Source organism: Microtus oregoni, unplaced genomic scaffold (assembly GCF_018167655.1).
Source record: "Microtus oregoni isolate MIOR12 unplaced genomic scaffold, Mior012 000026F_ref0000081, whole genome shotgun sequence".
In the NCBI taxonomy this organism is placed as follows: domain Eukaryota; kingdom Metazoa; phylum Chordata; class Mammalia; order Rodentia; family Cricetidae; genus Microtus; species Microtus oregoni.
Window position 1 is genome coordinate 3,352,507 of NW_024543085.1, and position 11,215 is coordinate 3,363,721.

The 11,215-nt window shown below is 44.0% G+C and overlaps 1 protein-coding gene across 1 annotated transcript in view; it reads left to right on the forward strand.

Annotated features, from left to right (window-relative positions):
• The window catches only part of Asb4 (ankyrin repeat and SOCS box containing 4), a 42,981-nt gene extending 31,996 nt beyond the window's left edge, over window positions 1–10,985 (forward strand). The window contains exons 3-5 of the mRNA XM_041675652.1: window positions 364–854; window positions 7,841–7,954; window positions 8,887–10,985. Coding sequence (XP_041531586.1) covers window positions 364–854; window positions 7,841–7,954; window positions 8,887–9,075 — 794 coding nt within the window. The 3' untranslated portion in view covers window positions 9,076–10,985. The remainder of the gene's footprint in view (window positions 1–363; window positions 855–7,840; window positions 7,955–8,886) is intronic.
• The last annotated feature ends 230 nt before the right edge of the window (window positions 10,986–11,215 follow it).

The following is an 11,215-nucleotide window of genomic DNA, read 5'->3' on the forward strand; positions in this document are numbered from 1 at the left end:
AAGAAATTATGTATTAAACAGTGTTTGGCACTATAATGATATAAAATATTTTGTGAAAGAGATCACTTACTTCCAAATCCACCTGGGAATGAAGAGTTGGAGGCCAGCAGTGCTTGTCCAGACTTTGGGAAAGATCGTTAGTTCCTTTTCCAGGGTACATTTGTTGGTATTCAGGGAGATGGCAGCGTTGGCATCAGGAGTGACTTACACTAGGGTCATCTTGGCCCTTTGTGGCTGGGCCGGGGTCATGCATGGCTGGCAGAGGTTAAAGAGAATCCCTGAGAAACAGTATTGCTCATACATATGAAATAACAATAACCATAGACGCATGTTTAAATTGTCTGCTGTCATTTCACCTCACAGGTGCAAACGTGAACATGAAAACCAACAACCAGGATGAGGAGACACCCTTGCACACGGCTGCCCACTTCGGCCTGTCCGAGCTGGCGGCCTTCTATGTGGAGAACGGGGCCATCGTCGACAGCTTGAACGCCCACATGGAGACCCCGCTGGCCATCGCCACATACTGGGCCCTGCGCTTCAAGGAGCAGGAGTACAGCAGGGAACACCACCTCATCTGCCGCATGCTACTGGACAACAACGCCGAGGTCAACGCCCGCGACGACGACTTCAAGTCCCCTCTGCACAAGGCTGCCTGGAATTGCGACCACGTGCTTATGCATATGATGCTGGAGGCGGGCGCCGAGGCCAACATGATGGATATCAATGGCTGCGCGGCCATCCAGTACGTGCTGAAGGTCACCTCCGTGCGCCCTGCTGCGCAGCCCGAGCTCTGCTACCAGCTGCTGCTCAACTACGGGGCTGCGCGGATCTACCCCCCACAGTTCCACAAGGTGAGGTCAAACAGAGCTGTGCCCTCCAATCTCCCGGAGATTCCAGCTTGTTCAAGATGAGTCTTGAACAGCGGTGTCTGACCTCTGTAAGACCTCCTCATCCTCCTCTACACTTCTTCTTCTTCTTCTTCTTCTTCTTCTTCTTCTTCTTCTTCTTCTTCTTCTTCTTCTTCTTCTTCTTTTTTAATGAAATTTGGGCAGGAGCTAGAAAGTCAGCCCATGAGGGACAGGCAATTGTTCCTACTCAACCACTGGCCTAAAGACTCCATAACCTGCTTTGGAATAAGTTAGCTTACAGCCAGGAAAGATTTGCAGTCTTCCAATTTGACCAAAGCTAACAATAATGTCAGCTAACACATAGGGACCGCTAATGACTTGTAATGAGTTCAGTTGGTTGTTATAAACATTTTGTATTTGCTGATTTGATTCTTATAATAATCCTATAAGGGACGCACTGTCTCTGTGATGCAGCAGAGGCATCTGAGGTGCCCAGTCATGTCTCAGCTCCTGCAGTGGTGGGCTTAGGACCTGACCGTAGATAATTTGATTCAAGGATTTATTCACGTAATATCATACAGCATGACCTCTTTTCTGAACAATGCTAATTAATAACCTCTAATGGTCTGGCAGGGACTAGATGCTAATGATGTTGATATGACCAAGACAAGGTACCTACTCGAGCAGCTTAGAGTCTATTGGGAAAGAAAAACACACACACAGAGGTCATTTTAATATGCACAGTTCATGATAAAGTGGAAGAATGCAGGAGATGCCAGCATCAGGTTAATGATGATCATTAGTTTGGTAGTTAAAATGAATTTAACTTTTAAAAATAAACCAGGAGACACTGCAACTCTAAAACTTTAATTTAAAGAAGCCAGAAAAATTGAGGAATAATCCACCTAACTGGGGTGGAGCCACCACCTCCCACTCATATATAATTTTAAGGCATCCTGCCTAAGTGTTCGGTGTCACTTTGGTAAAAGGTCAGGGACTCACCTATGGTCCAGCAATGTGAGGACACCTTAGGGGGAAAGTTCTCAAGATAGGAATGCAGTCAGAAGTGCTAGTGCGCATAGCCAGTTGGTCCAGCACCGGAGAGGCATAGGCGGGAGGCCAGCCTGGGTCATATAGTAAGACCTTGTATCACAAATTGAAACAAGAAATAAAAACCCAAACAACTAAACAAACTAAAAAGAAAAATAAAATAATAAAAATCCTTTAAGAGTATAGAATTCAATGAAGAAAAACTGCAGATAGTCCAAAGAGCATTCAGTTACTGAGTTAAGTTATGGTGAAGTCAGTCCTGTTGAACACAGTAGGGATTTTATACCTGGTTGTCAGTGTTTTAATTGAGGATTAATTTTCTTCCCTTAAACTTATGCATAAAGCACAGGACACCCCCAGACTTGCTAACATTTCCATAGTTAATACAAAACGTGATGGTCATGTGTTCCATTCCCACTGAAGTCCGATCAGGATCCGAGTGCTTCAAGAGCATGGTCCGCTGTGTCTCGGGCAGTTAAACCCTCCCGCGGAATCAGCAGGCGCTTGCTCCGGCTCTCCGGGTTTCCGTCTGCTTCTATGACAGCCGAGCACACAGCAGCCTTTCACCTAGGAATCTGCTTCTGAAGCACTTCCTCTACCACTGTTATAATCACCCTAGCAACCACCCACCTGGACGTATCACCCACAATAGACAATGTGCACACTCCAGACCTTTACGTCACTGTTGTACCAGGCTGTACCGAGGGCTGCTCCATCCTTCCAAACCAAGTTTATATTTATCTCAGGTTTTAACTAGTAATGGTCCTTGTCTCTGGATACCTGCTGAATATGTCTACAAGGCCAAGAATCTGTAGGCACTTAACTGTTACTTTTTTTGTAATTTAGCTGGGTGTTGGTGGCACATCTTTAATCCCAGCACTCAGGAGGCAGAGGCAGGTGGATCTCTGTGAGTTTGAGGCCAGCCTGGTCTACAGAGCGAGTTCCAATACAGGTTCCAAAAGCTACTGAGAAATCTTTTCTGCAAAAGTCAAAAGAACACCCCCCCCAAAAATACCAAAAAAAAAAATCCAAAACAAATACTTTTTTTTGTAATTTCTCCTTTCTTGCTTTTATCTTTACTTTGTCATCTATTGCTTATTTATTTTAGATTTAGACACTCTGCTCATAACAAGGACAAAATATCTATAAAAAGAAATTTGAAATCAGATTTTGGTCTTGCTACATCAATAAGGGAGTGATTGAATAAATTGCTAGCTTCCTAAGCCCCAGTTTCTATGTCTGTGAAGTGGGCATTCTTGGCTTAAATTCTTTGGTAACACACGAACTGCATGTGAACACAGTCCTTTATCAGGAGGATGTCTACACCTGCTCATAGTGCACCACGCGTGTACTTAGAAGATGCGACCAGACATTTCTTACTCTTTTTCTTGAGGGGCTGCCAGTCCTGGCAGACTGGCACCCATTTCTGACCTTCACTGTCTGTCTGTCTCTATAACCACCTCCTGTTTCCCCTCCTTAAACCCACTCACACCTTCCTGGCTTTTTATTACTTAGAGCCGAGTACCAGACCAAGTACACTGTCTCTTACTGGGTTCTTATTACCTAGAGCGGAGTACCAGACCAAGTACACCATCTCTTACTGGGTTCTTATTACCTAGAGCGGAGTACCAGACCAAGTACACCGTCTCTTCAGCGCAGCTCACTTCAGAAAGTAGACTTTGGTGGGCTGAGGAACAATCAAGAACACTTGTTGCTCTTGTGGAGGACCCAGGTTCAGTTCCCATCAACCATGTTGGGTGACTCCCAATAGCCTGTAACTTAGCTCCTTGGTATACATATGCATATGCTCGTTAAAATTAATATAGTAAAATCTAAAAAAGTTTATTCACTCTATTTATGCCTTCACACCATTTCCTTGCATGGACAAGGCTGGAGGGGATATACGTGATAAAGGTACCAGGGCGGTGTGCTGTCTCGCTCTGTCGGTCAGTTACAAGTCTCCTCCCAGCTTTTAATTTAATTTTATTTTTTTTTGAAAATTGCATGAGCTATTTGAAAAATGGTCGGTATGGCTCCTGGTGCATGGCAGCCTTCAGTAAAGAATGCTATGGGTCTCAACATGGCATCAAACATCTTTGAGTGCTAAATCATTGCTGTGGCTCTGTTAGATTGACGGGGCATCCCCAGCTCAGGGATGGGCGCTGTCGGGACAGTGCCCGGAGCCCGAAAGCTGAGCTCAGTCCGGAAGCTCACAGCTGAATGAGCGAATGTCGCAGGTCTCTCGAAATCTAACACTGCCCCTCCTCACTCCCTTCTTAATGGTAAAGTAGTGAGAATAGACATTCAAAGTCCTTCTGTTTTTCAGTAAGCATCTTGGGAGTTTGTGGAGGTCTGAAGTCTTTCCCACACAGACGGTCAGTTCTCTGTTACTAGAAAGAGAGGTCTAGTGATGATGAGCACAGTCTCTACTTGGCCATGTACTTGCGGTACTATTTTTGAACACCTTCCCCTAACTTTCCTATTTGAATCGTGCAGGTAGAAGCATGAATTATTCAGAAGCATCTAAACAGAGTGGCTGTGGCATGCCCACCAGTCTGGTGAGAGTGTTCAGCCAGTTTCCCTGTCTTCCTCTTCCTTGTCCTGTGTGCATTTGGGGCAGGGTAAGAGCTGCTAGCCCTGAACTGGCCCTGCTGGCTCCTCCAGCCTTTACAATAAGTACACAGTCTTGTGTCTCAAGGAACGCTGGCTGCACCATCGATGTTTTCCTACTTGGTTTTGCTTGCTCCTCTAGCTTCCTTGGTCTGGCTGATTGCTAAGGAGATTTAACGTAGACCTGGCTGCTATTATCAACCATTTTGTTGCTACCCTTCAGATGTGTATATGAACGGCAAAGTGGAAGAAAAACTATTCAATTTACTATGCAGATGCCTGAAAGTGATTTAGAACACTACTCCACAGCCCGATTCTCCTAAGAGAAAGTCATCCTTATGACAGGCTAATGACTGTCTCATTTATCCAGAAGACAAAGTGATTTGTTCTCTCCTGGATGGGGAATTCAGTTTCCTTATTTACAAGGAGCAAGGTCACAGCTGCAGATGCTGTCTTCCTGATGCACAGTGGATGGGGAGAGGGCGCATTCCACCGAGAGCCACTGTATAAATTATATAAGCGAGATGGTGGGGGTGGGAGAGATAGGGTCGGCGATTGCTTTCCAGGCTACCAAAGGACATTTGATTGTTCGTTCTTCCAACATAATTCAAAAGGAAGCGACACCCCAGGGAGCAGAAATTGAGATTTCTTGTAGGACAAGAAAGACATTTTTTTCCCTATGGAAGGGAAAGATAATGTGAGGATTTTGGGGGAGGTAAGGATGATTTCTGCCACTGAACAATATTGTGTGTGAAGGCCATTGCTCAAGATTCCCTTGAGAGTAAGTGGATTTTTGTGTGTACAAGAATATAGCACCAGACAAGATTCAAGGTAGCTTTAGGATAATTTCTTACTGAAGTGTCTTACAAGTGGCATTTGAAAAAGTTGGGGGGCCATCTTTAATCTGTGTGTGTGCATGTGTGTGCGTGTGTGTTTCTCTCTCTCTGTGTGTGTCTGTAAAGATACTATATAATACTATTCAGGCATGAATTGATTGTCCCATTGATATCTAGGCTTAGGAAAACATTTTCCTGATCAGCCATGGCAGAAGCTGATGCCTACGGTCTAGAAGATCCTGCTGTAGCTAATTTCAGGCTACATGTGACAAGTGGGGGAGACAAATGTAATAGATGTGGTGACCTTAGAGCCCTCCTCTCCTTTCTGTAATATTGCTCGCACACGGCTCTATTCATTCTCACAGTATCTGCTTGTTCCTGAACTCACTGGAGCTGGATTTCATCTCAAACTATTTAGCAGAAAAAAAATTCAAGTTCCCTTGTCTCGTGTTTTCATGAGGCAAGTTCTGGTAAAATACTGCCTCCGCCCCAGCCTGTGTTTTCCACTTTGTTATTCTGTTCAGTCAACTGAGAGATGAAGGAGACTGAGTTGTCTTACTGAACCTCAGACTTAGAGAACACAAGACATCTTTGTTAGTCAGGGTAGCAAGACCCCAGAAACGAGCTTGGCTCCCAGAGAAAGACCTGCAGTCAGAGGGCAGAAAACTCATTCCAGAGTGCAGTTTCAGAAGCTCTATGTGGCTGATAGTTTAACAGTGTGTGTAATGAGCTTTCCACAGTGAAGATGGCTTTCTGATCTCCAATTGTTGGTCATCCTCATCTTACTTTTAATGGGTTCTTTATTCGTAAGGGAATGTTCCTTATGGGAGCACTAAAACACTGAATGCTGCAGCATGGAAGGTCTCAAAGGCGAGAATGTGTCATTCCCTCCATCCACCATCCTCAGTGATCCCACAAGATCTGCTTCACACCCTTTTCAATTCACCTAAAAATGGTGGGAGAACTTTGGTGGGCATTGAAACTTCTGTGGAGGGTTGTGTGTGTGCGTGCGTGCGTGCGCGTGCGTGTGTGTGTGCGGTGGTGTGTCAGGGGTAAGGATTCAACATGAAGAGGAGTCTTGGCAAAAGAAACGGGCATTACAAACTGTGGCATCTGTAGAACTCACACAAATGTTCCTACGTACAGCAGAGACCAGTGGAGAAGGCGCCATGGGAGGCCACACTGACGCTAACCAAGAGCTTCCTTTCCTCTCACTCTGCCTCAGCCAACCTGCAGAGAGGTGATGCATTACTGTACACATACGTGCATACGCACACATACTTACACATACGCACAGGTAGGTGGAGCCTCATCCTTCATTCCCAGCCTCTTAGACCTGAAATAATCACACGGAAACTTTATTATTTGCAATACTGTTTGGCCAATAGCTTAAGTGTATTTTTAGTTAGCTCTTATATTCTGAACTAACCCATCTCCATTACTGTGCATCATCAGCCAGAACTTGGAAACAACCTAAGTGCCCCTCAACCGAAAAATGTATAAGGAAAATGTGGTATACTTACACAATGGAGTACTACACAGCTGAGAAAAATAATGACATCTTGAAATTTGCAGGCAAATGGATGGAGCTAGAAAGCATCATATTGAGTGAGGTAACCCAGACCCAGAAAGACGATTATCATACTTACTCACTCATAAGTGGTTTTTAAACATAAAACAAAGAAAACCAGCCTACAAATCACAATCCCAGAGAACCTAGACAACAATGAGGACCCTAAGAGAGAAATACATGGATCTGATTTACACGAGAAGTAGAAAAAGACAAGATTTCCTAAGTAAATTGGGAGCATGGTGACCATGGGAGGGGGTTGAAGGGGAAGAAAGCAGAGAAAAATGTAGAGCTCAATAAAATCAATTAAAAAAATCATAACTAACATAAAAAAATCTGTGCATCACCACAAGATCGTGGCCTACCAGCATAGTTTTGGCTGACTCCAGCAAAGGCATCTGTCTCCTGTGGCAGCTACATGTCTTCTCCCTGACTTTGCCTACTTTCTCTCTCTCTCTCTCTCTCTCTCTCTCTATCTCTATCTCTATCTCTTTCAGTTAAGCCATTGGCCAAAAGCAGCTTTTTTATTAACCAATGGCAATAAAACATATTCACAGCATACATCACCACACACACACACACACACACACACACACAGATGTGGTACACAAAGCGCCACAGACCTTTCTACTGTCAAAGACGTCTGCTCCTCCCTGAGACCAGAACTGACTGGCTCTAGTCCATACAGCTCTCTGGCATGGAATTAATGCATTTCTTATATTAAACTTTTTTCAACTCTATTTTTAATTTTTCATTGTTGGTGTGTGTGTGTGAGGGCAGGGTACACTGAGTATCCCAGGTTGGCCTTGGACCCCAATCCCCCTTCAGCCTCCTTGGAACGGTGATGTTAGGTGTGTCCTGGTTTGTGGGAATTTGACTCATGTGCACACGCTAAGTGACCACCCCCTCTGTTGTCTCTGCAGGTGATCCAGGCTTGCCACTCTTGTCCCAAAGCCATTGAAGTTGTGGTCAATGCCTACGAGCACATCAGGTGGAACATGAAGTGGAGGAGATCCATTCCTGACGACGTCCTGGAGGTAAATAACCCACCACTGAGAGCTGACAGACGTGTTTCAACACGCAGCCTTCCAATGTAAAACAATGCTTTGGAGAGTGCTTTCCAAGTTTTCTCAGATGTAATGAAGAAAAGGATTATAAAATACAAGAAGGAGAGTGTAAATCTCTTCCTGTGTATGCCTGCCAAACAGGTGATACTAAGGAGTCTCGGGGAATTTCTCTGAAAGAATTTGAATAACTATATGAACGTAGCAGTTTTATTTTTCATCAGTTTGAATGAGTTAAGTGATAATATGTGGTTTTGCTCATTCAGAATTTTGTTCTGGAAAAGTATGGTGTTTTATTTGGATATTTCACACACTTTTATCTAGGACTAAGCAGGAAACATTGTTTCAGAGTGTGCAGTGAGCCAGGCAAAGCCCTTGGAGCCAGGCCCTCACCTGTGGACTTAGAGACTTTGACCCATGTGATAACTAGTCCTTCCCACAGAACATCCTGTTCTTGACTTTAGAAGTCAAGACTGTGTCAAATACATGGGAGATACCAGGCACAAAGTTCTCCGGGCTTAGAGGCCAATAGCTTCGTTGTTTAATCTTACTCTGCTACTTATTAGCTCTTTAACCTTTGAAAGTTACGTGCCTGCTAGCCACTGCTAGCGGATATTCCCAGGGGCAGAAAGAACATGCTATGATATCGAGCTAAATTAAAATTGCCATTTTGGTTTGAAGTGGTTCGGCCTGTTCAGGCATGTCTGAACAGGTTTGTGAATGTGTTTGCCCCTTCTCTTACCAGCACTGCCATGCCTCACTTTCTGACCTTCCCAGTTTAATGTCGGAGACTCTGGAGAACTATTGCTGTGTGTAAAGTAGAGACGCATGTGCCGATGTGGATTTCACCTTTGTATGTTGTGGAGCCTTCCTTGAATTAAGCTCCCTTTTGCTTTGCTTTCCAGAAACACTGGGATTTCTACCACTCTCTCTTCAAGGTGTGCTGCAACACTCCCAGGACCCTCATGCATTTATCGAGATGTGCCATCCGGAAGGCGTTGAATGAGAGATGCCACAACGCAATTCCTCTGCTGTCCCTCCCCTTGCGATTGAAGAAGTACTTGCTTTTGGAACCAGAGGGAATCATTTATTAAGTCTTAGGAGACAATAGTTCCCAATCCTAGATGTTTAAGTGGGCTTGCTGGGTAGGCACAGTTTGCATACATAAAATGGTACTTGGGTTGATTATATCACTTTAGGGATTACAGAACACTTTACACACAACATGTCATTAATCCTAGAGTAGCATGCTGTGGGAAAATAAGCAAGTCAAGTCAAGGAATTTTCAGAGACATGACTGCATTGAGAAGGCAGGCGCCGACATAGCAGGGATAGCATGTATAGTGACAGCTTTTATTAGATATCCTGATGTGTTTTGTGAATCTTCCACACATGATCTCATCTGAAAAGGGACCCACATTTTCTTACAAATGAATCTCATTCTCCACATTGCCAGTAATAGGTTTACATGACTTTTAATTTGCAGTGTATCAGGTTTTGTGAACGGCTTCTTGAGCTTGCTGTCTCCTGCCGATGAGCAGTGCGCAGACATCACTGTTACTAGTGTTAGAGATGCCTCCTCTCCAAATTAAGGTCATCTACCTTCTTTTGGTGATAAAAGCACAGGAGTGCAATGGGAACAAGATAGAAATGGGAGAGAGAGCGCAGTTCACTGTATAGTCAAGGAATAGACATTTCAGTTTGAGCATACTCACTGAGCCGGATCCTGGAGCCCACAGATGAGCCAACAAGGACTTCTGTCCTCCAGGGTCATATCTTTAAAAGAGGATCCAGACGTCCAAGCAGGTGACTGCAGTGTGAGGTGGCGGGGCGAGGGTACAGGTGCAGACCCGGATCTAGCGCTTACCTTTCTGACGCGTGCTTTTGAGCTTGAAGTGTGGGCTTTCTTTTCCTTTGAGCCATGAAGACAAAGCATGGAGAGTTATGGAGAGGGACCTGCTACTGTTCAAGTAAATGTCTTTGAGTTTCTCCATATAATCCAGTCAGGTTTAATTTTGTTTGTTTTCCTACTTAATACCTCCTCAGACTCTGAGAAAGATATTCTACACCCTGGATCCCACGTAGATGAGAAAGAAGTTTAGAAAAGTGGGTACAGGCAAGTGTGAAAAAAAGAACTTAGCTGATTTTCTTGTCTTCTCAAGGATTAGACTGATATTTCAGAGCATCTTAGCTGATCGATACGAAAGCTGCCTTTTAACAATGGCTCCCGTTGACTATATGCAGAACGACCTTGAAATGGCAAATCTTTAAGAAGCGTAGAAATAAACATGTTGTTTAAGACTTAGTGTTCCCTAATAGAATCCTGCTGATAGGCTGCTTGGAAAACTCTGCTTCACACCTTTGCTTCTCACTGATGGAGTTAGATTAGTTTATTGCCTCTGGGCACTGATTCTTTAGCAGTTAAAGTAGTAGTAAACTGTAGACTTTGTGCCTACTGTCATGGGCAGACTTTAATTTGTGTGCGGCCTTGCTTCTTGTGTATTGTGGGGCCTGTGGTGTTGAGTAGAGATGATGTAGCTCCTCATTTAGCTTTGTGAATTGAAACCTCCACTTCCAGTGTTGTGTAGAAAAACCTGTAGGTTGACATGATCATATTTTTGAAGTTGCAGTTTAGCTAAGCTAATCTCAGAAAAATGTATTCTGTATAAAATAAGATCTCCATCACGGGACATAATGTTCAATTTGTAGATGACACATAAGGAGTGGACCGAGTGTTCTTTAGAACATAACCCAGAATATTCAAAGGATTGGACTTTTCTCTTCGTCACCAGGAACACACTGGTTGAAGAGTCTGCGGTAGACCGATTGGTAACAGGTAAAGCGGGACTGAGGACAATCAGGAACGGTGTTCCTCACATGGAGAGGTGGAAGGGTTTGTCACCGTGTTGCTGTGTTGGAATGTTTGCCTCCTTTGACCATAGAATACGTGGCTACTTGTTTTGAATTGCTTGTGTGTGGATATACTGTGATTATCTCTGTACTTTGACCTTGAATTTCGAGATCTTAAATAAAGCTTTGGTGTTCCATCTCATTGTTGTGAGTTATTTATCAGGAAGCCTCATTTTCCTCACACAATACTGACTCTTCAACAGGGAAACAGGAAAAAAATTACTCGTTTCACTGCTTCCTTCAACATTAAGAAAGAGTGGCAGAATCAAGACCTGCCAACAAATGGTGTGTTTAAAAGAAAGGTAAGGGAGAAATGTAGCTGGA